We start from the raw sequence: 27975 nt of genomic DNA on the forward strand, positions 1-27975 counted from the left end.
TTAGTTGCAAGCTGAGCGCAGTCTCCCACAAAATCATTGCTTGCCTGCATAGAGGATAAGAATGTGTTCCCCCTTGTTTGTTGATGTACCACATGACAGTTGTGTTGTCTGTTAGAATCAACACCTGCCCTGGAAGAAGTAACTCCTTGAAAGCCATTAATGCAAACTGGACTGCTAACATCTCCTTCATGTTGATATGTAGATGCTGTAGTCTGGCAGGCCACTTGTCTTGTATCCACTTTCCATTCAGATGAGCTCCCAAGCTATGTCTGAGGCATCTGTCGTTAGAATCTGACTCGCCTCTGGCCGGGTCACAGAGAGTCCCTTGTTTAGGTGACATTCCTGAGCCCACCACAAAAATTCCTTTTGAATGCAAGGTATTATTTGAATGACAGTGTCCAAATCCTGGCAGTGCTGTGTCCATACATTTTTGAGATACCATTGCAGCTTCCTCATATGCAGTTTGGCATTGGGAAGCACCAGAATACAAGATGCCATGAACCCTAAGGCTTGAAGGACTGTCCTTGCAGTCAGCCCGGACTGAAGAGATAGTTGATGGAAGTAAAGGGAAAGATTCTTTTGTTTGTCTGGGGTTAAAAAGGCCATCTGGGTTGCTGTACCCAGTCTCACACCCAGAAAGCACATGTCTTGAGGGGGTACTAGACTGGACTTTATTTCGCTCACAGAATACCCCAGGCATCTTAGCACTGCTATCACATATTCCAAATGCTGTAAAAGGTCTTCCTTTTCTTGAGCCAGAATCAGGCAGTCGCCAAGTAAGGATAGATTTGTATTCCTTTTAGCCTGAAGTAAGCTATCACTGGAGCCAGAACTTTTGTGAATACTCTGGGCAGTAGATAAGCCAAAGGGCAATGCAGAGAACTGATAATGGGAATTCCCAGCTCGAAACGCAGATACTTCCTGTAACTTAGTCTGATAGGCACATGAAGGTAAGCCTCCTTGAGATCTAAAGTTACCATCCAGTGATCTTTGCCCAGCAGAGGTAAAAGCTGTTGTAACGTCAACATTTTGAACTTGGGAATGTCCAGATAAGTGTTGAGGATAGATAAATCCAAAATTGGTCTCCACGTGTTCCCCTTTTTGGTACTAGGAACAGGCGAGAATAAAATCCTAGGCCCCTTTCTGGCACAGGAACCGCTGAATGGCCCCTATTTGGAGTAACAGAGAAATTTGCTTGTGGGCCTCTTTTCTTTGTAGAGGAGGAATGTCTGGCATGCCTTTGAAAGGAGGCAAGGTATGGAAATAAAACCTGTAACCGTGGTGAATGATATCCAATACCCATCTGTCTTGGGTAATTAAACTCCAATTTTCTTTGAAAAGTGCCAGCCTTCCTCCCAAAGGTGCTGCCAGACGAGAAGGCTCTGGCAGCTGAAAAGGCAGGTCATTGGGTCTGTTTACGAAAGGACTGACCCCTGCCCTCACCAGAAGACTGAGCAGGTGAACTCCTGTTCTAGGCCTAAAAGAACCTTGAGCTCTGCCCCTACCACGCCTAGACCTACCCCTAGACTGGGAATCATAAGAAGGATATGTCCACCCCTTAGTAGGCCAATTTCTACTAAACTTCGGAGGCTGAACCTGCAAAAATTCTTTAACAGTCTGCATAGACTTAGCCTTGTCCTCCATTTTCTTTAAAACTGCTTCCACAGGCGAACCAAACAACACATCAGATTGTAACGGAGCATCTAAAATCCTTGTCTTAACATGCTCAGCTAAATTCTGATCCCTCAGCCAGGCGTGCCTGCGAAGAACAGAACCAGTGGCAGCCACCCTCGAAGAGGCCTGTACAGCATCAAAACCACATTGCAAGGAATGCTTACCCACCTGTTCAGAAACATGAACTAAATCCTGCAACTCTTTACACTCAATACCTTCCGCCAGAGCATCCACCTTAGACTTCAATTGTGAAAGGAGATAATTTTGGTATTTTAACATGTGGAACTGGCAATTCAAAGCCCTCATGGCTAAAGTGGAAGAAGTATACACCTTCTTTCCCCATCTATCCAAAGCCCTTGCCTCTTTATCAGGAGGAACAGGATTTTTAACAACAGAAGCCTTAACACCTTTAGGCCCCTGCACTGCTCAAAACTCAAAAGCTCAGGTTCCACCCTAGGCCTCTTATCAGGAGGGGGCATAGAACCTCTAATCATAGTAATCAAATCTTCTGCCATTTTAAGCATATGTTTCTTAGGCAAAGACCCTGAAGAACTAGGAGAGACACCCACTGAAGTTAAACCTGGCCTGCCTCTCGAAGAAGCCTTGGAAACAGAAGGGGAGGGCCTAACCACCTTAGGAAGGGAGGGGAGAACAGCTACCTGAGAAGCCCCTTCAGCCTGGCCTACCTCCTGAGAGGACACATCTTCTAACAGTAAAGTCTCTCCCTGAGACTCCAAAGAAACTTCTGGCAGAACCTCCGGCTCCACCGAGCCTTCTAAAGAACCGACGTCCGGGACAGACGGTTCTTCCAACCTAGGCTTTGCTGCTTTGTCCTTGCGCTTTTTAGACGAAGCAGGCCCGGAGCATCCGACGGCATTTTATAATTACAACGCTTCCCAAAAACTAACCTGGCACAGTCTAATCTTCTCTTTATAGTGCGTTTGTTAAATCTAGCACAAGAGCGACATCCAACAACGTCGTGCTCAGGCCCTAAGCAAGGTATACACAAGGTATGGTAATCCCTATGAGGTATCTGTTTCCCACAAGAAATACAGTTATTCACTTTTTCTGACATCCGGTTAAATACTGAGGCAAGAAAAAAACAAAATATTCCCCAACGGGGTACTTAGCCAACTTTGATTCGGTCTGAAACTCTGACTTCAGAAAATTTCAGAACGCCAACCTGCACTCGCAATACTGCTTTTGCATCGGACCATGTGGCAAAAAAGACTGAGGATATGACGTCGGTCATGCGCATTTGTACCCTGACGTCCTGATGTCAGACTAATGCGCCTTGACCAACGTCAGCCTTATACTTTGGTATTCGGGCCGACTGGGACAGCGGACTACCCAAGTGTTAGGACTGCAGCAATGTGGGATGAAGAACATCATTACTTTTGAACATGAATGCCCTCACAGGTATAAACAAAAAGAGTATTGAATTATATTAAGAAATGCAGAGTGAAAATAGCAATACTACAGAAGACACACTTAGAAAGAAAGGAGCATGTGAATTTGATATAGAAAGGATATTCAGTAGAATATCAGAGACAGAGGAAAACAGGAGTGTTGACATCCTTGCTCTGCTCAAGGAGTCTCAATTGTCACTATGGACACCAGTGAGGGAAGTTCACTTGGAACAAAAATAGATGCACACAATATTTCCAGATGCAGCTCTCTGCACCAAATACAATTTCCCTTAAGAGCACACTCAGTCTGAGGGCTGGGTCCCCCCCTCTCTCTCCAGGGCCACAATAAGACTCCCCACTGGGACAGCTGTAGAGTTGAGTCCTCAGCAGAGTGTTCCAAGTCAAGTCTTCTACCACCCTCTCTGTGAAACTAGTGTTCTGTGTCCTTGCTCCAAGTAGCTCATGCATACACTCTGAGTTTTGATACTCACACACATGCACACGCACGCGTGCACACACACACCAGGGAAAGGATGGCAAAGATTTACCAGCTATGCCCCTCTGCCCAGACCATAAGGTAGGTACTGCCACCAGAACACTCCAAAGTCAGCTACTCTAGTCTCTTACAAGGGTACCCAATTATACTGACTAAAATTAATACTAATACAAATGGTAGTATTTGACCACTACAGCAAGGCTTTCAGGAGTGCCCACCATGTCACCAAATAGATATAAGTACTCTCAAAGGTTAAAACTGCCACAATGAAAAGTTTAAATATATTTAATAATAAATAATAGAAGAAGATGAAAATACTAAATATCTATTTACAACAAACAGTAGAGTTTCAATCACAGGAAGTATTAAAAATAACACAGATGGACATATTCACACAGAAGGAAAAAAACAGTACTTAACTAATCTCAGTATATTTCCTGACCGATCTAAAGAACTACTGTTCCCTAGTTCATTTACTAGAGCAAGAAATGGGTGAGTGATCTCCCTTCTTTGCCAGGTTTCAAAAACAGACTGCTCCAAGACTTCTATCTCATCTAGTATTACAATATAATTTCAGTGTGGGATAACAGAATGACATCACATACATCTGGTCATCTGAATCTGGTGCCCACCCTACCCCCCCCCCTTTATTACAAACTAAACCAGAATTTAGCACATATGTATTATCATATACATAGCTAGAGCTTTTCTAAGATCTGTTATAGCATCTGGAAGATATAAAACCATTTCAAAACTTCCATCCTTCTAGGGTAGCAATTAGTTCACCCCTAAGGACAATACAGTAGGATTCCTAGTCCTGGCATTCAAAGACATTTTGCCTGTGGCTGCAATCAGAACTGTAAGATACAATCTTTATGGCCTAAACCAGGTAATTTAATTTCAGACTACTTTTTCAAAGTTAGCTGGACTGAGATTAACCTCTTTTCTTCCAGTATCCTCTATTACAATATATTCATTTCAATGGTTACAATACAGTCTGACATACAGGTGTATTTCTTTTCTGTACAGCAGGACCCACTGTTGGTACATTTTTAACACAAGCAGCTTTACAAACACGTTTTCAATACAAGCATCTGTACAAATCAGTTTGATATACAAATGACATATAATTCTTTACAAAATTCCAGCTAGTTATGCTGGCATATGTTACACATCCACTGCCCTACTTCTCCTGGCATAGCTGGCAATACCTCACATCATCACAGGGAGTACTTATACTACTGCTGGAGGAGATCCAATAGTGACAGAAAGAAAAAAGATAACAATGGTAGTTTTTTTTTCAAACTCCTTTGCTGAATTATTAGTAAAGAGCTATTGGCAATGGAGGAGGATTACTTTGACATGTATTCTAAACTGCTGTTATGGAGCTGAAGAAAATTTTCAGAGAAATATTCAGCTTTCAGCAGGAAATATTATTTATAAGGTAGGAAATGGAACTTGGTTGGCAACAGTGAGGATGCATAAGGGGAACCTAAAAGGGAAAATATGACAAAAGAGGGTAGATTTCTGAAGAAATTTATGAATATATTTTGTATGGAAGACATTAATTTAGTAGCAGGAGCTCTGACAGAATTTACATATTATTTCCCAAGATACAACTACTGGGCTAGACTAGACAGAATTATTAGTTATGTACTTACCATAACTTGGTATCTGTGTTGTCCTTCTCTCATTCAGCTTCACTGATGGGTTAAGGATCCGATTCGGCTGCTTCAACAGATTTTAGCTTCCAGGCTCGAACTCCTCCCTTACCCATAATCCTCTGCCCCTAGCTTGACCTCCTCAGATCGAGTTTGCTGCCTCCAACAGAAGCAGATAGAAAAAAGAAAAAGAACCAAGGGCTTAACCTGGAATGTAGGTTCCAACAAAGGTTTCTTTCAGATCATCTAAAAAACAGACTTTTTAGGAGGGGGATGGCTGGGTGGGAAGGTGAAGCAGAATGAGAGAAGGACAACACAAGATAACAAGTTATGGTAAGTGCATAACTAATAAATCTGATGGTGTCCTTCTCATTCTGCTTCACTGATGGATCAGAGTCCCCAGCTATATGATTTCTTGGGTGGCCTCAAGGAAGCATATGTCAGAGCACCAAGGAGCCAAAAGATATCCTCTGTTCCTGGAGATTATTTGGATGGTGCAGTGGTAGCACTGTCACCTCACAACAAGTGGTTCTCCTGTTTGATTCTCGTGCCTTCTGTGATGTCCTCCCTGCGTTTGTGTGGGTTTCCTCCAGGTGCTCCGGTTTCCTCCCACGTTACAAAACATGCATCTGGAGCGTTTCTCCCCGGGCCTCCACTGAAAATTGGCTTTGTTCCAAGTCGGACTTTTCTAGTAAATAAATGTCAAATAAATAAATAAATGTCCAACTTATAATAGATCATGAAGGTATGAGACTTGGACCAAGTTGCTGCAGCACAAATCAACTGGAACTCTAGATGAAAAAGCTGCCAAGGCAGCTACAGATGTCATGGAATGAGCTTATGGAGTACTAGGCAATTCTGGACCATTTTTGTCATAAATAAAAGTTATACAACTAGTTATCCTCCTAGCTAATGTCACTTTAGAAGCTACTCAACCCTTATGGTTAGAGGAAAAGGAGACAAATAGCTGCTCACATTTTCTGAATTGTCTTGTTCTATGTAGACAGAAATATGACTGTCTGTGAACATCCAAAGAGTGTCACGTATTCTCTATTGTTAGAACAGTTTAGAACAGTTCAGAAAGAACATGGCAGCTGAATGCTCAGATTTAGACTTTATGGCTACTTTTGGCAAAAAAGACGGGTTAGCACGTATGGAAACTGTATCCTTGTGTAAAATTATGTATGAAGGCTTAGATGACAGTGCCGGCAACTAAGAAACTCTTCTTACTGAAGTAATGGCTATGAGAAAGGCATACTTCCAGGACAACAATTTCAGGTCACAACCATTAGCCAGTTCAAAGGGTTTTTGGGTCAACGCTTGCAAGATTATAGTTAGATCCCACAGGGGAGTGGGGTCGTTGATCGGAGGCTTAAGAAAAAAAAAGACATCTTTGAGGAAAAGCTTTACATATTCTGGTTGACGCTATGGCACCTGAAGGTAATCCCGAATGAAAAATTGGAAACTGCTGCTAACTGGAGCTTGACAGTCGCAAGATTGGATCCCTCTTCAAATAACGTCTCAAGGAATAAAAGAATTGAAGCAACAGGTGCTGAAAAAGGGTCAATGTGACGATTAGCAGCCCAAACAGAAAATCTTTTCCACTTGTTTTTCTATACCTTTTCGGTGGAAGCTTTCTGGGAAGTTAGAATGATAACTTTGACAGGTGAGGAAAACCTGGACCCTCTAGCAATCAAGGGAACTGGAGAAACCAAGAAGTTAACTTGAGGGTGGGGAGATCCGGGTGGAGTCCTAGTGGAGGGTGATAAAGGAGGTCCGGTTTGGATTCCAGTATCCATGGAGGATATCTCAGGTGAGACCAGAGGAAGGGAAACCAGATCTGATTAGACCAAAGGGGGGGGGGGGCAATGAGGATCACAGTACTCTTCAAATGTTTGACTTTCTGAAGAAAGTTTGGAATCAGTGGAACAGGATAAACATAAAGAAGACTGGGAGCCAATCGGGACTAGAGCGTCTCTCGGGAAGCTCCCTGAAGAAGGGATTTGAGCAAAATAACTGCTGCACTTGTTGTGCAGGCATGGAAAGAGATCGCAGCACAGAAGACCCCAATGGTCGAATATCTCGTTCGCTACTGACTGAGGGACCACTCATGTGGCATCAGAATTGACCTGCTGAGCCTGTCCGTCAACACGTTCGATGTCCCCAGTACATGTGTTGCAAGTAGAAAGCGTTGTTCAGAAATCGCCCATTCCTAAACTCTCATGGCCTTTCTGCAAAGTGGGTATGAACGGGTTCCTCTTTGCTTGTTGATATACCAGATGACTGACATGCTGTTGGTGTGATTTGCAATAGTTCCCAGAGGTAGACTGTCCTGAAAGGTGTCCTGAAAGGCTTGCAACGACAGGAGGACAGTCCTCATTTCCAGGACATTTATATGCAATCTGGTCTCTAGGGGGAGTCCACATGCCTTGGGCCATCTTCCCTCAAAATGCCCCGCCCTAGGTGGGAGGCGTCTGTGGTACTGTGGCTACTTGAGAGGGAAGAATGAAATGTCTGCCTACAGAAAGATCATAACAAATCCACCACTCTAAATCACTTCTGCAAACATTGGTCAGTCTGGCAGGAACAGACGGGGGCTAACGCAGAAATGATCACTGAACAGCCAGTGTCCATTGTAGAATACTCATATAGAATCTGGCTAGAGTTACTAGAATTATGACAACTGACATCAATCCCAGGGCCCATAGAATCATTCTGGCAGGAGGAGATGGATGAGATAAATATAGCTTGTACCTGAAGAGTCAAGGTGCTGGTGTGATGTTGGGGCAAGGAAGCTATTTGTGTAACTGTGCTCAGTCGAGCCCTGATAAATTCCAACATTTGAACGGGCAATGGTTGTGACTTGCCTGAATTTATGGTGATGCCTGGTTCATGGGAAATCCGATATTAATAGTCTCTGGTTTGAGAAAGTTGATGCTTGGTGGGGGCAGTTTGGACCCAATCTTCCAGATATGGGAATACCTGAAATCCTTGCAGTCGTAGAGGAGCTAAGTCTACAAAGCACATCCAATTGTCTTTCTTTAGTAACGGAAAGATGGACTGAGCTGTAACCATCCAGAACTTCTCTTTCTTTATGTACAAGTTGAGCTTGCTTACGTCTAGGATAGGCCTTAGGTCCCCTGTTTTCTTTGGCACCAAAAAGAAATGGAAGTTCATGATCCTCTCTGTTCGGGGATGAGACCTCTTGGATGACTCTTTTGCAGTAACTTTTTGAACTCTGGAACTGCCAATGCCCTCTGGGCTGGGTGGAAAATCAGGGAGCTTCTTTTGAAACTTTAGAGGGAGGAGAGAAAAGGAATGTAGTAGTCTCAGGCTATTATGCTTTGAACCCAAGCATTTGACGTTATTTGGGCCCAGGCACCTGGGTGCAGGGAAAAACAGCCGCTGACTGCCTCCAGAGTTAGACAGTCGGGCAGCGTTTCAGGAACGCTGAAAGGACTTATCAGAAAGGGGTTCCCTAAAGCCCCGATTTTGCAGACCCCCTCTGCCTCTAGTGCATCTCCCATTAAAGCCCCCTCCTCTGCCTCTGGAAGAGTACTCTTCGCTTTGATCAGGAAAGGAACCTTGTGATTTTCGGAACCAGGTTTTCTTAGCCCCTCCTTGATTTCTAGAAAAGGTTCGGTGAGGGGAGGAAAACTTGATCCCCATGGCAGACGAGGTCTTACCGTCTTACTCAGTGCGGGTCAGGGTGTCCGTCACTGATGGGCCCAAACAAAGAGGTCCCATCGAAACAGGTGTTGAAAAAAGATGTCTTAAAGGGCTCCATGAAATCACAAAGTTTCATCAATGCATGTCTGCGTATCTCAATGCCGGTGCCGGCTGCCCTTGAGGATCTTTCTGCCGAATGGGAGCCTCATGGAAGAGTTTGCTAGGGAAGTAAGAGTGGTCAGCTTTGGAGAAACTTTTATCTAGCAAACACTCTGCCAAGGACTCAAGAGTTCCTTCACTAAATTTCTCTGTAGGTGAATAAAATGTGCCAATTAAGAGCTCTAAGCAAAAAAGTCACAGAGGTGAATGTGCGCTTCCCGAACCTGTCCAGTGCACTGGAGTCCCTGTTCTGCGGGTTGACAGTCAAACTCTGCTGTGCAAGCTATTTCTTAGTAGCAGTTGCCACCACCATAGCATCAACGGGAATGACCTTGCTCCAAAAATGATCAGTCTTCTGGGGGAGAAAAAATCTTATCTAGATGTTTCGGCACAGGCTCTGTGGTGTCCGACTACTTTCAGGCTCAATGGGTGACAAGATCTATAACAGCATCCACTGAAGGGACTACCAACAACACAGATGGGCTCACCCCAAAGGCCTTCAAGAATACAGGCTCTTGAGAAGAAAGATTTTTGGATGACCAGTCACCTTTCTGCTTTAAGATTTCTAAGATGTTCATATAGGAGACATCGTCCGGTGGTGATTTGGGGGATCCCTCTCCCTCATAGTCTGTATCCTCGGTGAGGGACTCCATAGGGGAGTCCAATTGCTTCCTCTAGCATGCCCTCTTCTGTGGGATCTCCTCTGTGTGATATTCAAGGGAGGAGTCAGAAGAGGAAGGGGCCACCTCAGGTGCAAGAGTTTGGAGATCCTTAGAGGGGGCTGACCCTGGGCAGAAACGGAAGATGGAAAGCCCACATCTGATGCAGGGACATGGGGAGGAGCAGAAATCAAAGGGTCCGGAGCTCTGTCTACAGAGAAAGCCACTTTAAAACTTTTGAAAGCCAAAGGCCCTGGAGATACCCTCCTCCACTCCCCCGGGGACTAAGCCACCGATGAAGAAGGAAGGAGCACCTCAGAGCCCAGCCACTCAGATGGAACCGGACACGCACTGTCGAGAGGCGAAGCTCCCGGGGGGGGGGGGGGGGGGTGATCTAACAAAACTGGAGCCAAACCTCGCCCCTCGGATCTGGCCATGACATCACGGACCCAGGACTCACTCTGATCGGAGGATCTCAGAGCAGAGGTAGTCAAAGTAACAGTGGGTGTGGAGGATGCAAAGGTCCTCTGATCAGACCCTGAATACCTCGGTAGACTGCTGTCCTGGGGCTCCAAAACCATTATATGGATCAGAGAAGGAGAAAAAGAAATAGTGGTAGGGATTCATGAGGGGATGGAGCTGGAAGTACCCCCATCTAGATCTGAGCCTTGATAATGGACCTAACCATTTTGCCCATGTCATCTTATAGGCTCCTAGAGGATATGGAAGAAGCCATGGATGAAGATCTTGAATGTCTAGGTGTCTGCAAAATCTTGGTAGGCACCATAGCAGAAACCGAGCTTATGGCTCTCCCATATGAACGAATAGATCATCTTGGATCCTGGGACTTATGGATCAGTGAAAGAAGTTGAAAGGTCAGACACAAACTGGTAGGATCCAATAAGGTAGTCGGTCTGGAAGCTGTCAAGTCCATCAGATACGAGGAAGCAGACATAGATCTAGATGCCAACATCCTTGGATCGGACTCTTTAGCAATCTCAGTAGACGGCTCAGAGGGCGGCCTGGACTCACTATGTCTGCAATTTTTTTCCCTCGGAGCCATGTAAGTCCTTCGAGGGGGGGGAGGTTGAGCAAGCAGAAGCCCTTTTAAAATTACCTTACTTTTATGTTCCTGGACTGCCCAAGGATTGAAACCCTCACAGAGCTTGCAAGGGGAATCCAAGTGAGCAGCCCCCACACAATAAACACATTTGTCGTCTGCATCTGAGTGTGGAATTTTTCTATCACACTCAGCGTACCTCTTAAAACCAGCTGACAACCATAAAGATAAATTACCAAATGCCCTAAGGCAGCAAATCTTAAAAAGGAAAACTGTAAGTTATAAAGATACAAAGATTTTTTTTTTTTTTTTAAAGAAAGGATCAAGGCCCGAGGGGACAGGAAAGGCAGAAACAATGAGAAAGGACAGACATTACGCCTCGACCACTAAATAGGAAAGGGAGGAGTTTTAGAAATAAAGAAGGTTTTAAATATAAATAGAAAGTAGAAAAATATTAAAAGCAAAAATTCACTTAGCTAAGAATAACTCAAAGCACTGGGGAAACATGTCTATATGCCCCGGATGCAAACAAGATCTGAGGAGGTAGAGCTAGGGGCAGAGGATTATGGGTAAGGGAGGAGCTTGAGCCTGGAAGCTGAAGTCTGCTGAAGGTGGCCAAATTAGATCAGAGGATCAGATCCATAACCCATCAGTGAGGCAGAATGAGAGGAACAACATCAGATAATATATTTCACAGGAACATGTACATTTAACTGAAAGCTTTAACACATATCTAATAACTACTTCATATCATACACCAATAACCAAGATAAACATGCAGGGCAATGATGTACAAATGGAGACACTGGCACTTCCTGACCTATCTACTAAAGCAAGAGGAATGTAAGGTATGGGTAGTATAAATAATTCAAGAGTCATTAGGGAAGACAGAAATTTCTTCAGAAGTTATACCTAACGAGTGGGATAAAATGAAAGTAGAGTTTAATAAGAGGGTAAAAATAAAATAGAGAGAGATATGGTTAAGAAGTAGCAAGATTTATTTAGATGGGCTGGCAAAGTATTGCAGAATAAGTGGGATCTCACCGAACATGTAGAGGCACAAATGCAGAGTTTTAAAAAGAAAATAAGGAAATACTTGGATAACATGCATTACTTTAGAAAGACTGCTGTTAAGCAAATGTTTTTGATAAGAACTCCAGAGCCCCAAAACTTTTAGCATAATGATGTAGGTAAGATAAAGTGGCTGTTGCTAAACATAGGGAGCCTATAATGAGAAAAATAACCAGAGATCTTATAGAGGTATTAGGGATATTTCAGAAAATTTGTATAAAGCAGGAGAATGTGGAAATCAAGAAAAACACAAACGGAAATATTTATGGAACACTTACGTATGCCACTGTCAGAGGAAGTAGTTAAGATAGGAGGAGATGAGATAAAAATGGTGATGAATAATCAATCTGCAGGAAAGTCTCCATGAATAGATGGTATTCTTGAGGAAGTCTGGAGGCTATGAGGGAAGAAAATGATAAAGATCTGGAAGGTTTTGTTTAATATTTGAAACGGAGGGGAAGCACCAACATCCTGGAAGAATGCTGTGGTGGCTGTAATACCTAAAGACGGTAAAGACCTATCAGACCTTGCTTCATATAGGCTCATTTCAATTTTAATTAATGATTATAAAATGTTTAGGTCTGTAACAGCTAAAAGAATGGCAAAAGCTATAGCCAAAATTGATAGATATGGATCATTGTGGTTTTGTCGAGGGAAGGCAAACATTTAAGAACATCAATAGTACAATAATGATCCAGAGAGAAGTAGAATGCAAGAAAATACTGCTGTTGGTGGGTCTTGATATGCAGAGACAGAGCATTCAACTGAGTAGACTGGGACTTTTTCAGTAAGGCAATAGAAGCATTTGTGTTCCTGGGTACAATAATAAGGTTAATTAGGAGGATATATGAGGGATCAGAGGCAAAAATTAAAGTGGGGAGATTCCTCTCTGATAAGTTGTGCCAGGAGTGTCCTCTTTCCCCTTTTATTATTTGCATTATATTTTCAGAAAATAAGGGACTCAGAAATAACAGACTATAGCTGTAAACTATACACCCACACAGGAATCGGTTCAGCAATACCAAAATAACCACAGAGTGAAAGGTTATAGATCGAGAAGAGGCCACAAAGACATTTAGACTAGAGACTACCTTCCCTATCAGGAATTGACAACAGAGTATAGCAAAGAGAAAGGGATAGGGGATAGGGAAATCCTAAGTCAAAGAATTACTCTGGTAGTGTTTTTATTTGAATCCAGAACAGAAGCGGTTGTTAAAGGACAATTATTAGGGCATGTAAGATATTGCACTACAACTATATGAATCAAAAGAGGTTAGAAAGGTTTGAGAAAAGAGACCAGATAAGCAGTTCACAAGGAAACAATGGGAAGGCATATGTATGGCTCCCTAATATGCAACATAGTCTAGAAGATTGTTTTTTTTTTGCTTGGAAGTATTTGCGCAGGTATTTATATACCCCCCAAGCAGATTCCAAAGGTTTTTTTTAAGGTAGATTGCAAATATTGGAGGTGTGATGGGGAAGAAAGGGGCAACTGGGAACATACATTTTGGGAGTCTAATAAGTTGGCAGACTTCAAAAATTCTCTCAGTGTATTCTGTCAGAAATGTTGGATAGGCAAATAGGGGTAACTAAGGAAATTATTTTTTGAGCTGGGATACTAAGATCTGAGTTGACTAAACATAGTAAGACCTTGTTAAGATCAATTTTGGTGGCTGCCAAAAAAACAATTACTTAAAAACGGAAGTCAAAGTCCAAGCCAACTATATTTGAAGTAGTGAATATTCTGAGAGAGATAGAAGAACTGGAAATAAGGTTTTTAGAAAAGGGTAGGAGCAAATTGCATACAAAAAAATGGAAGCCGTGGGAACACTGCCTTATAATGTTTTGGAGGACAGTGTGGCCTATGAAAAGGCAGAATTGATCATTTCATGAAATGTTAGCTTGATGATAATTGTATTAAAAAAATATGTGATCTACAATGTTTTTAAGTGTAAACATGTTAAAATGGTTAGTTTCCTTTTACATAAATGTATGTTTGCCTATGTCTTAAGTGAAAATTCAATAAAAGTGCTAAAAGATAAAAGGGAAGGTTGAAATAAAAAGGCTCATTTATTACATAAACATCACTCATTTTGAAATGTAATACATTACAACCATATGGAGTAAATCATGAATGTGCTTGGAAGACACTTACTTTAAGGTTACATATTTAGTTTATTTTAATTTGCCTAGTACCTACTTAGTAAATGCCACATTTTATAAGAGCCTCTAAAAATATAATATATCCGGAAAGGCACTAGCAGAGGCTCTACAGAAATTAATGTAATTATAATAAAGTGGTGAATCTGAAAGTTGTTTTATTCTTTTTTTTGCTGTAAAACTTCTTAATTATGTCTGAACATGTAAGTGGAATCTAAAGGGTACATTTTAATTAGCTTTTAAAAATGTATTGGCCAGCAGTTCAATGAAACAGTGTGCCCTAAGTGCAATCTGCAAGTTTGTTTGTGTCTTTCGGTTTTTCCCGGTTAGGGGTCGCCACAGCGGAACTCCGGTCCGCTAATGACTGGCAGTAGATTTTTACGTGCCGAGTTGCCAGCCCTGATGCACAACCTTCAAAGAAGGTACACCCATTCACGCATGTCTCCACACAGAAGACGTTTTAGCTGAGAATCGAACAGGACAATGCCTTACTGTAAGGCGACAATGCTACCACAGCACCACCACCGCAGTCTGCACTTACAATGTAAATTATCTTTTGCAGGGATAGTGGTACACACTTCACTGAAAATAAATGAAGTTTGAAATGTGGGAAGTGAACAGTTTTACAAGTGACTACCTCTCCAGCCACCTTAGTCCTTAAGGGTATGTTTAAAGAAAACATGCAAGCTGCTTTTCATATCCTGTAGCGAGAGAGAGAGAGAGAGACAATAACAGAAAGCAATCGGTTTAGGTCATAACACAGGCTCTAACCTGCACTTTAGAATGATTAACCTTAACTTTAGAACAGGTCAATCCTGACCTATGGGTGCATCCATCACTTTGAGGCAACTACTCCTATTCGGAGAGGTAAATTTCCTTTTTGTGAAGTGTACATATGTTTGTGTGTTTACTGTAAGTTTAAAGGGGGGGGGGTTGTTTTTTGAAAATGCATATTTTTTTTTTGTTTTTCACACTTGCTGCCCCCCTTTCCCATGCTAACATTGGCTCTGACAAGAGAGAGGTCTAGGCCCAAGATGAATAAAGTAGAAAAGATTTATGTGCTGACAGGAAAAATGAATATTGCAACCAAAGAAGATAAAGTGAATAAAAACATCTGTTATATTTACATACTAATTCACTCATATTATGAACAGTAAGTACCACCAAACTGAGGAAGCCTGCAGACACTTTTCTCTAAGCAAAGTAAGAAAATGAATGATGCATGAAGAGAAATAGAGGATTCCAGGCAGCCTGGGAATGCTTTACTTGTCAAGCTGTCCTACTGTCAACAGCTTAGTTCTTATGGGATACCAAAGCTGTTCCTACTGTATCACATCTGGATTTCCTCTACAGTTTTCTTTGGTTGGGAAAATCACTTGCATCAAGCATGTTGTAGCTCCCCAAAGACTATTGTCTCAAATGGCCTGAAGGAGGACTTAATAACATTGATGGTAATCCTCACAGCCACCATTAACTGTACTGTAGTTTTATGTGCAGCTGTAGTAAGATTTTTGGCGATGCTACAATGAGGCAGTCATTGAAGTAAGGAAAAATGTGAATATTATGTTTCCTTAGATAAGTAAAAATCAGAAGTTATGTACTTACCATAACTTGACATCTGTGCTGTCCACTTTCATTCTTCCTCACTGATGTGTTACAGATCCGACCCTCGGATGCAACTCAGCCACATTTTCAAGACTTTGGATCCTAGTCTCAAGCTCCTCCCTCTTCCCATAATGCCTCACACGATCCCTAACTCCTCAGATCAAGTTTGCTGCCTACAGCTTACTGATTTATACAGACAGGACAGATAAAGAAAAATATTGAGGGTCAAGCCAGGAACTTGACAGTTCCTATATTACCTAGTATCCTTCTAGGAATGAGAAGGCTGGGGGATGGCTGGTAGAGAAGGTGAGGAAGAATGAAAATGAGTACCACAGATGCCAAGTTATGGTAAGTACATAACTCCTAAATCTGATGTTGTCCTTTGCATTCTTCCTCACTGATGGGTCAGAGTCTCCAGCTACATAACTCCTGGGTGGCCCTCAAAGAAGAATATGCCAGAGCACTGTCAAACCAAAGGAAGCTCTGCTATTGAAGACCATGTCCAATTTGTAATGCGTTACAAAGGTATGAGTCTTTGACCAAGTGGCTGCAGCACTGATATCATCAATAAAAGCTCTACAAGAAAAAGCAGATGAGATAACCATGGTAGAATAGGCTCTAGGACGATGCGGCAGTAACAAACAATTTTGGGAATAAATCAGCAAAATACAGTCAGTAATCCATCTGGCCCGGATCCATTTTGGACACTGCTTGACCTAAGCACTTAGTAAAAAAGATACAAACAGCTGGTCAAACTTTCTGTACTGTTGGTCCTGTGAATGTAGAAACATAACTGTCTATGAATATCAAGAAGGTGTAATATGTATTTGTTCTTATGAGAAAAGTTGGGAAAGAAAACTGGCAACTGTATGGATTGATCAATGTTCACTTCTGTGGTTACTCTGGGCATAAAGGAGGGATTGGTCTGGAGGGACACTACCTTTATGGAAAATGTAAGAAGCCTTGGCATATAAGGCCTGAAGCTCTGAAATTTGTTTTGCCGATGTAACTGCTACCAGGACTGTTTTCCATGAAAGAAATTTCATATCACAATTATTTGCCACTTGAAAGGGTTTCTGAGTCAGTCCCTGAAGAAAAACTGCAAGAACCCAATGAGGAGAGGTCTTTCATGAGTGGTCTAAGCAGCAAGATTCCTTTAGGAACTTTACATAATCTGGAAATCTTCAAGGGAAGAAATTGGTTTCCAGAATGAAAATCCTTAAGGTTGCTAACTGAGGTTTAGTAAAGATGGCAGAAGCAGTAGCTAAGAAAGGGATAGTGTTCTGGTTAGAAACCTTTAAGGATAACACTTTACTAAGAAAGCCTATAGAAGCAATGGAGAGTTTTTCTGGGAAACCAAATAATGTCTCAAATGGGAGAAGCAAGGCTAGACTATCGATTTGTAAATGAAATTGGAGACACCATGAGGTTAGATAGAAGGTATGGAAAAAGATGTACTTGATCTCTAGTGGGTGGAATAGAAGATTATGACTGGGATCCAGAAACATTGGATGATATTTCAGATTAAACTAGAAGGAAAAAAGAGGCAAGTCATAGCTGAATATCTCAAAAGGAGGCAATGAGGTTACAGCGTTACTCTGCCTGTTCGCTTTAAGCAGATATTTCGGAATCAAAGGTAAAGTCAAGAGTGTTTACAAGAGAAGATAAGAGTCTGGTAGAGAACAGACCACTGAACTGCCACATACATTGAAAGATTTACATGACAAAAAAATAGCTAGAAGGATAAGAAAACTGACGCTGACTGAATGGCAACAATGATAGTTTTGCTGACAGTCACAGAAGAAAAAACAGGGAATCATACGCCAGGTTTATCAAGGTGAGGATGAACATGAATCATAGTACTTAACTGCTTCCCCATGAAAAATCTGGATTCTGTAACAAATCAGTTTTATTTGTCTACATATTCCATAATTTCAATGGATTTGGAGGATGCATGAGAGAACAAAAAAAACCTAGTTTGTTGAAGTTGATACCTGGTAAGGGCAGTGAGAAGTCAGCCATTCATATATGAAAAAACAGCTGGAATCCTACTAGTCTTATGTTAGATGCTACGACCACCCAGGATTAGGAAAACACATTGGGGATCTGTAAATGAATCCCAGATCACTTGTTTAGCTTAATGTGGTACATACGTCCAGGAGTAAATTAATTTTACCTTGTAGGAAAAAAGCAGGAGGATGGAATTGTAAGGCATTGATTCTGTACATATCAATCAAGACTAGTTAGATTTAGGATTGGTTCAGGATCCCGTTTTTGAAGTGTATTAAACTGACAATTTTTCCTGACTGTATAAATGCCAGAAACTTCTTCCTTGATATGGGTTGTAGAAGAGAAAAAGGGGAAGAAGAAACCACTCATATTTGTTACCCCAAGCATTGTCTGCAATGTTAGCACTAGTGTACAGATGGAAGGGAATAAAAGGCTCGAGAGATGGACAGTCGGGTGATGTTCTGTTTCACTGATAGATCCCATCAGGGAAAGGAGTATTCAGAAACCTAGTGTTGACGACTCCCTCACTCTCTGTGGAGTGCCAACAGTTGAAGTCCACTCTGCCCTTGAACCAAAGAAAAGTTTCAGCTTGAATCGTGAAGAACCTTAAAAGTGGGTGTACCCACATTTACTTACCACCTCTGCTTTACCTGAAAGAGTACTCCAAGGAGAGAAGAAAAATAGATTCTGGTGGAAGTACTCTTGTCTCCCTGTTTGTAAACTGACAGAGTGCATCCTTCACTGATGCCCTGAACAAAGAAGAGACATCAATGGGAGCATCAACAATGACGCATGAAGAGTTACCGGAAGTAATACAGTGTCATGTAGGGGCATCGGAAAACAATTTAGTCAGGAGTGGTTGGTTGAAAAATAGCAGGGCCTCTGCTGAAAAGAGTGAGCCTTTTCGAAGAACTAGGAAAGAATAGAGGACATCTAGTGGATGCCAGGAAACTTACAGAGTTGATAAGCAATACTGTCTACAGTTCCAGACTTGCTGTTGGGAGGGTCGATAGAGAGACTTTGAACATCATCTTTGCTTAGTGACATTCCTCACTACCGCCATGTCCAACGGAAATCCTGAGGTCCACAGGAGGTCAAGGGAAGAGGAAGCAGTTGTAGAAGGTATGGAGAATCCCTCTCCTCCATGAGGAACCCCATAAAGGAACACCCGCTCCTAGTAACTGAACTCCTAGGGAGAGTTTCCCCTAGGGAAATCAGGAAGAGGTGGTGTACAGAATCTGAAGAGAGAGATATTGGCCATCCCAGCATAAGGCAAGTCCTGCCACTGAAAAAACAAGGGTTGCTCAACTAGGGAAAGAAGGTCTCTGTCTCTCCACCGAACCAAAGGCTCTGGGAAGAAGGACAGAGTTAGATCTGGAGCCTAAAGACAGGAGGAAAATGGGATTCTGAAGGGGGGTACAAAGATCAGTGTTAGGCTAACTGCCTTGTAGGCCACTTTAAGCTGAGCCAATTTCTCCAAGAGAGAGAAAGCCTGTTGAGATAACTACCTTAACCCTTCTTCCAATCTCTCTGGTTTGAGTTCCTGGGTTTAATTTAATTCATGGTAACTGGAAGAACCTGTACTTGGGTAAGGACAGATTTTCAAATGTTACTTCTCCAAACTTAGAAAGTTCATAAATTACATCAATTAGTGGGGAACCAACTTAAAGATACATATACATCATTTTACTCACTCATAACATCAAATACAGTGGAAGGTTATTAAAAACTGTATTTGATGTTATGAGTGAGTAAAATGATGTATATGTATCTTTAAGTTGGTTCCCCACTAATTGATGTAATTTATGAATTTTGGCGGTTTTTTTTACTATTTAAGCATTATGGTTAGTACTAGATTTTGTTCTGAAGAAGTCTACAATACGTAGATGAAAGCGCTAAACCTCTGAATTACTTTTGTGTTTGAATAATAGCAATAAATTGTGGATCGTGACATTACTACTGGAATTATTTTTGTGCTTTGTTATACTGTGTTGCCGTGAGTTCCAGTAATTCAGTTGACTGTAAACTTAGAAAGTTGCTGGAATCACAGGATTGTCCTAACCTGTATTTCTCTGAAGGATATGAAGTCTGGAAGTCAATGTATACTGTTAGTTTAATTCTCTGACCATTCCAATGACTTGCCCAAAATGACACTTTTGAGAGAAATAGACTAAAAAGGCTAAATTCTGGATATTCTACAAAGATCTGGGGCACTGAGGAGCATGGCAAGGATTAGGTTTCAGAGGCAAGATAAATAATAAAAACGAAGCCATCGAATCCATGGAGTGCTTTGGCTCCTCGGACAACCATGATGGTCCATTAGCTACAGTTCAGAAGATGCTAGCTCTGAGAATTGGTCACTTAACATCCATCGGATCTCAGTCTTACGATCCAAAGAAAAGTAAGAAAAGTGTGGTCAGATCTACTGGATCTGATGGTGGGAATAAGATCCAAAGGCATCAGAAGGTGTATCTGATCCACATTGGTTGTGCAGTGCCTTAAGAATCTTAAAGACAGTCAGATCCTAATGCTTAGGATCCGAGGAGGATCTGCAGTCAAATGGAGAAAGACATGATAGGGGCCGAACCTGTCCGATCCGAGGAGGACAAGGGATCTGACAGGTGCCCTGGTAACTTTGGATCAGAGGGACTGTATCTGAAATCTTCGTACTGATCTCCAATATGTTTCTTTCTTTTATGGGGGGCTGAGCCCAGAAAGAAACAAGTAAATGCTGTACTGGGGCATGAGGAGAGGTGCCTTAAACTCCTCTGTCAACAGCAAAACAATCCAACGTCCAGACCATGCTTGATTAGTTAACAGAACTGACCATGATTCAGGACCACAGAAACCACCAGCAGTCTGTGAATTAGCTCCCAACCTGCCAACAGTAAACAAATTTCAGACAAGGCAAAAGATGAAGGACCGAATTCCACAAAAAGTATAAGGAACAGACCAAAGGAAAGGTAAAATTCTGTACACTGTGAAAAAACAGGTCAGCTAGGAGGAATGGTCTGCAATACGCCTCGCCACCTCCAATAGCAAGAAACCTTACCGAATGAGAAAACCGGTAGGAACAAAAACAGACAAATGAACACCCACCGATTGACAATGCCGCCAGTACCACAAGGAAGCACTAGAGAGAGCAACCACATTCAATGAAGCATACACGGGGGGGGGGGGTGTCTATATTATATTGTCGAAACAGCATTACAGCGAATGCCATTTCAATGACACAGCGAAATTCAAAAACAGTGAAAGTTCAGTCAATGATTCTTTTCCTAGGGAAAAAAATCGCTTGGCCTGAGCCATTACATTACCCTTTACCCCACTGTAGTGAGATCCTGGAGTTGGTATATTTAGTTGGGGGGGTGAAATGTTTTAACTGGTGTGTTGCGTATTGTTGGTCTACCGATTTTGTTCCCGGGGGGGGGGGGGGGATCGATGACCTGGGGTTTCACTGGTTTTGAATTTCGCTCTTTATGTGTTGTCGAAACAGCATTCCCTGTAATGTCATTTCGACAATATAATATAGACCCACACAGGGGCAGTCAAACATTGTTCTCATTAACTGTAGGGCTAAAGTAATGGGGTTTGTGTTACCATACATCCTCTGAAGGACTTGAAAGTCTGAAACTCAAAAGAATGTCATAATTTGGTGACTTCAATCCTCAGATCATCCCACTGATTTTCCAGAAAACCACAAATTGTACGAGGAATGGACCAAACATGGGGCAAAAATCAGGACATTCTGTGAAAATCCAGTCAGCCATGAAGAGAATCTCACAGAAAAAGAGAAGCAACTCCAGTTAGACAAAGGAAACTAATACGACATTTTGATAGCATGCACGAGTTTAGAAAGTCTGCTGTTAAGAAGCATTTTAATATCAACTCTAGAGTGCAAAAAAAAACTTGAGCAAGGAAAGATAGAACATTAGCAGCCAGAGTTAAGAAGCCTATAGTCAGAAAAATAAACAGAGGTCGTGTAAATGTACAGCTGAGAGGTAAGCCCGGACTGAGAGCAAGACTCTTGGCAGTCAAACGTCACACAACATCCAATCAAGGCTACAAATAGACCAAAAGAACCCAGACAACGAGGGAGACCACCGGACAATGGAAATCATGGCACTGGCACCCCATAACGGAATTCCAAATAAAACCCAAGAAGGATATGGATTAGCAGCTTAAAAGACAATATGTAACCATGAACTGTCACTGAGGGAGGAAGGAACCGAAAAGAACAGAAACACAGGGAAACATATACCTACATTAAGTTCATATGAAAAGATTTAAAAAAAATCCTTACAACTCAAGACCCAGGAACTTCTGTCTTACCATTTCAGCGGCAACAAGATCTGAGGAGTTAGGGATGGTCTGAGGTATTATGGGAAGAGGGAGGAGCTTGAGACTAGCATCCAAAGTGTTGAAAATGGGGCAAAGTCGGATCTGAGGGTCAGATCAGTAACCCATCAGTGAGGACAAATGAAAAGGACATCATCAGATCAGAAGTTAAACATTTGCTAAATAATTTGGGGGCTGTGAAGATGTGCAAACTGAAAACCTCATATAATTTCTGTGGAAAAGTATTTTCTGGGAGCGGGTCTTGACATGTCATGCAAGTATGCATCCCACATGTCCAAAGTATAAATAATTTTGTTTTGGGAAAGGCAGAACTGCTTTAAAGTTACAACTTAGAATTTTATGAGTCGCATGCACTTGTTCAGGTTTGAGATCCAGCACAGGTCTAAGAGGTTTGCCTTTTTAATAACTAAGAAAAGCCCTGAGTAAAAGCCTCATTTTTTCTCTGCTGAGGTACCCATATTAATGCCTTTTCTACTTGAACCTCCTGAATGACAAACACAGACTGCTGTACCTATTAGGGGAGAGATCCATAATTAGCAAAGGAGAACAGAATTTGAAGTCTGTAGTTTATCCATCAGTCATAGGTTGTAAAACCCATTAGCCTCTACCTGCCTGTCTCTGAAGAATGTGAAACAGAAGTCCATCTTTCGGGGTTATGATGTGGGATGTTCTGGAATGGGTCATTGTAATGACCCCAGTTTTCTGACGCTGTCCACAAGGAGGAATATTTTCCTCTGAACTTACTTTGGCTTGCTAAATGCTAGATAAATGTTTTATCTACAAAATTATTTTTGACTGATAGAAAAATTGTATAGGTGGGGTAGTTCCTTGAAAACTGGTTTACTGGGGCATTATCCACATCCTTTACAGAGGACAGGGTTTTGCCTTTTTTTCACAGTTCAGTGATTATATCATGTACCGGCTGATAAAATAAAAGTTCCTCAAAGATCGGTAGGTTAAACAGACTAGTTTTTACATCTTCTAGTTAATTCTCTGTTCTCAGCCAAGCATTCCTCAAAACTAACGAGGACAAAGTAATTCTAAAATGTGTAGCTACAGCATCATCTGCACATTTATAGATGTTGGCTTAGCTAGTGTCTTATTTCTTAATTTACTCTTCAGTGTTCAAAACAGTCATATCTTTTATACAATGTTCTACCTGCCCTACAACCAAGCTTTGGTAACTAACTTTACAGCATGTGCAGTTTAGGGTACAGCCAAACTGCCATTAATATAAACCTTCTTGCCATACCTACTGAGCAGCATGCCTTTTTCATGAAAGGGAAGGAGAGCTAAGGGAATAGATATTTTCGACTCTAACATATGGATGAAAGACAGAAAGCCATCTGATTTGCCTTACAGCTATTAAAAAGAGTTTATCTGCTTTAAGGAGTTCTGGAAGTCTGACGGCCCTTTTTGGTGCAGAATGCCGAGTTTCAAGAGAAGTATAATTTAAAGTACTTTCATTACATCTTTAAAATTGTAGACTGAAGTACTTTCCCATATTTTACTAGAAGATAAAATGAAGAGTCTGTACAACGTCAATTAAAAAATTATGTTCTGCAGTTAACTGTTTATGCCACAGGAAGGCATACTGAAGGGTATAATAATGTATAAAAATACGAGAAAACAGATGAATTTCTTAATACAAACCCTCCTCTTCAGAAGAAATTTGTAGATGGGATCTTTCTTTCTGCTTACCTCATACCTCTGGCATAGGCGCAAGAAACCCGAGGGTCTTATAGTAAATATCTGACAGAAGCCATACCCTGCGTTGAACTGAACACTAATGAAGGAGTTACTTTATTAAAGCTGCCTCCTCTTCTTTGAAATATTCTTTAGCAGAGACTGCAATCTATTACGGACAAGGCAAGAGAAATCTCATAAGCTGCAAATAATTACACGACAAGTATATCTGGCTTCTTAATAATTTTTCTGGTCATGGTGCTGCATTTTAAATATGAAGTTCAATTATGGGAAGTCTCCAATGATACTGCAGAAGTACGAGACATTTTTAAATGTAATGGGTTAGAAAAGCTATACTGACTGCTGTCTACTGCCAATTTACAAGTCAGCCTCATGAAAACAGAAACCGTCTAAAGTGGATGCATCTTTTTTTACGATATTCCATGTATTTATTCTTTTTTTGGCATTTTTGGCAGTTGTCACCTTACAATACGGTTTCTGAGGAGTTTAAGATCTTTCGGATCACTGATAGCTTTTCCACCTTCGCTGAACCATTCTCTCCTGAGTCTCTCTCACAAGGTTCTAGACAAGAGTTCAACTAATTCTCAGTCAGTAAGACAGTAAAGGCTTTAAACTGTATAAAGCTTAGTAGCCTTATTAAACCTATAACAAAGATCATAGTATTCTATATTATAATCCACTTCCAAGCAAATATACATACAGTGTGACAATTTTTACTAGTTATCTGCATACTACAAGCACACTTACTGGAGGATTTTAAAGATGAAAGTATAACCATACAGAAACAAGTCATATACAGTTAAAAATCTTCAAAAGTTAGAAAGAAAAACAGGCAGTGTAAGTTACTATGCAGTACTTTCCCTGGCAGCACAGAGCAGCAGTGTTACTCAAGAAAAAATGCATACTGTTCATACCTCACAACCTCTAAGATCAAGAAATCTGGACAAGGTCATGTGTACTGGGGGGTACAAAGGCCCAAAAATAGGGATAATTTTTAACTACTGCTCATGCAAACTTAGAAAGATGACAGAATAACAGATTTTGCATTAGCATGAAGTTTCTGAAGAGTATGAAGTCTGAAAACTCAAAGGTCTGTCATTTTCTGGCTTCAGCCCTCAATGATTTGCCACGGATTTGTCAGAACATCAAACTTTTATGAGGAACAGACCAAAAATATGAGGCAAAAATCTGAACAGTTGAGAGGTATGAGACAACATTAGACTTGTACACTTGCCTTGCATCTACTGCCATACAGTCTCCACAGATGTGAAACCAGAGAGACATGGAACAGCTTAGAAAATGGCCAGGAATATAGAAAAAAAAAGGTAGGTAAGCACAATTGTTACAACTTACTGTTAAAATAACCCTCCCTGAAAAAGATCATGGAATATCAGAGGAAGAAATCTGAAGTTACACAATGTAGAAAGGCATGAGAATTACGACCTACAGAATAAATCATTAAAATGAAATTTTCATTGTTCTACCAAAGAACGCTATGCTTCACGAATATCAGTAGGCATTAATTTTCAGTGATGCCTTTCAAATTGTTACACAACCTTCATATGAGAATGCCACACCTCAACAAATTCCCTTCTTGTGTACTGATCACAGCTAATCTGAGACATTTAAAATAATTTCAAACAAAAAGGGTACTAAAATAGGCTTAGATTTTGTACAGTGTGTGCTACCACACTTTTCCTGGTAAAATGACATGCACTGTACTATTAAGATGGTGTAGTGTAAGTAATAAGTAAGATGGAATGGATCAGCTATACATCAGTACAACAGAAGCTTCTATTACCTTACCTGCAGAAAGCTGAAAACTGCAAAACTCTTGTAGCTCTGTTAATGCAGACATTACACTTGGCAAACAAATCTCTCTACTATGAGCAGACAAAGCCAGTCACCTCAGCATTCACTCAAAAAGCATATGCAACTACAATTAACTATTTTATAATGTGCTGGGGCATGACAGCCAGCCAGTACAGCTAAGATCTGAGCGTACAATTCTCTTTGGGGAAAGAGGTCTAGGAAAAGCAAAGGAGTGACCAAGAGGTGCAAGTTAAAACAAAGGTCTGACAGATCCACCTCTGAATTTGATGAAAGTACACAGGAGCTCCAACATATATCTATCCCGACAACTGTGGGTCCAAATCCCCTTCGTTTTTTAGGCAGCAGCGTGACACAGACTAGTCAAGCTCCTGTGTACTTTCATCAAATTCAGAGGTAGTTCTGTCAGACTTTTATTTCGTCTTGGAAAACCAGTCAACTCCAAAGTGACAATCTTAAGTCAGGATACTTATTTGCAAGAAACTATCAATACCTTAGAGAGGAACTTATGCTCATGCCACTGCATACCATACAGCTGGTTAAGGAGTTCAACACTCCACACAGGACACTAAACAAAACACTAACAGCAGTTTTGGTAACCAAGTTATATAAAACAATAAATGAAGTCTGATTTTCAGCCTGCTGACTGCACACCATATGATTTTGAACAAATCAGTTATCCGGTCTGGCAGTTAGTACAGTGGAATAAGTTTATGAACTGTTAACAAAATTTGCAATGCAATCCAGGGTTTGATCCCCTTAGCTTCCATTTGTATACTGTGCGACTCTCTAATAAGTCATTTAAACAAACAGTACCCCTGGGCTGTGGCTGAAACATGTCCCTATGTCCACTACTCAAGTAAACAAAAATAAAAAAATAATAAAATAAGCAGACCATTGAATCACAGGTCACCCCTGAAAACAAGCAGATTTATCTAGCATGTCCTACTCAGTTAATAAACACTAAATAAAAATATAAATATCTGGTTGTGGCATGGAATGAAATGGTCTACAATTATCACTATGATAAGATGAAAACAGCGGAACACTGGTACCAGGGTACTGGAACACTGCACGGGCAATAAGAAATTAAAATCAGTAAAATTGTCAAAGAAAATGAATAGATAAAAAAATGTAGCTTCCATTTAACAAGAAATATGGTGTGTTTGCACACATGTATATGTATGTGTGTCTGTGTGTATATAATGATAAAAAAGCAAATAATTCAGACGTAACAAGTGTATTTTGTCTGATTCAGCATTTTTAAAATGCTTTATTTTGCAGAGATATGACTGCCAGACAAATTCCAGTGACATTAAAATAATGGACAAATTAATTTACTCTAATGGTTCCCTTAGTATTTAGCATTTCTTATTAAGCATTTTACTGGCAAATAAAACAATGGCTACATGCAGAAGAGAATTATGATTTGAGATTCATTTTAATACTAAAATGACCCAACTTACAATCTTTATAAATCAGCTACTTCTAAAAAAATAAATAAATAAACACAGAAATTAACTTAGCCTGTACCATATCTCTGTGCTCCAAGTAAGCACCATAGTCGAGAAGCTCCCGAACAATTTCCACATGTCCTTCTTTGGATGCTGAAATGAGGGCAGTCCAATTATCCTGCAGATTGACAGAAAACACTTCAGATTAGCACTTAATTTCATTATTAAATAGGTACATGCATGCCTAAACAATATAGCAAAAACGCAGCAAACAAGTACTGCAGAAAAACGAAAAACTCCCTAACATGTCAAAGTCTGTTTGCTTACTATACATACCAAGTAATCATACCAGGTACTCATTTATAATGCTTATTCGTTCTGCTCTGTAGTCTGTGATGAATGCTGTGTGGCACAGAATGCCCTCAAATGCTGAGCTCAGAGTTTTCCAACATAATTATCATGTACAGTCACTGTTGCAATTAATTATCCTATGATTAACTCTTTGGTAAGCACTGTTGTAACCATTTCTTTCACAATTACGTACACTACCTTTTCTGTATGACAGCTTTAATAGGCTGCTACAAGAACATAACATGCTGATGTGAAATAAGTGTTAGTCAATATGGTCAAACTGATTTTTGTACTTTACACAGGCTAATCACACATCTCATACCACATCAGAAGTCAAGCAATACTGACACCAAACTGAAAGACAGCATCCAGCTTTGAAACTGGCGCAGACGAATAGAAAGCATCATGCTCACAACAGCAATCTGGGAGTCTCAGCATCTAGTGATCAAAAACATAGCCTCAACAGATCAGGAACAACACATCTGCCTGGATTTTTCTGCTTTAAGGAACATCAGAGAAAACATTTGTGTTTCCCCTGTTTCCAAAACAATATTCTTTTGGACAATTCTTTGCCAATTTCTGTACTTCCTACCACTGCTGTATTTGAAGTACTCCATATTCTCAGTGAGAAAATACTTCTT

At 40.9% G+C, this 27975-nt stretch overlaps 1 protein-coding gene across 3 annotated transcripts in view; it reads right to left on the reverse strand.

Annotated features, from left to right (window-relative positions):
- Window positions 1-27975, reverse strand: part of KIDINS220 (kinase D interacting substrate 220) — a 2951961-nt gene that overhangs the window by 2106242 nt on the left and 817744 nt on the right. For all 3 annotated transcript variants that reach the window (XM_044073258.1, XM_044073248.1, XM_044073241.1), the window contains exon 4: window positions 27063-27161. In XM_044073258.1, coding sequence (XP_043929193.1) covers window positions 27063-27161 — 99 coding nt within the window. The remainder of the gene's footprint in view (window positions 1-27062; window positions 27162-27975) is intronic.

This window comes from Protopterus annectens, chromosome 1.part1 (genome assembly GCF_019279795.1).
Source record: "Protopterus annectens isolate FY-2018-M chromosome 1.part1, PAN1.0, whole genome shotgun sequence".
Classification (NCBI taxonomy): Eukaryota; Metazoa; Chordata; order Ceratodontiformes; family Protopteridae; genus Protopterus; species Protopterus annectens.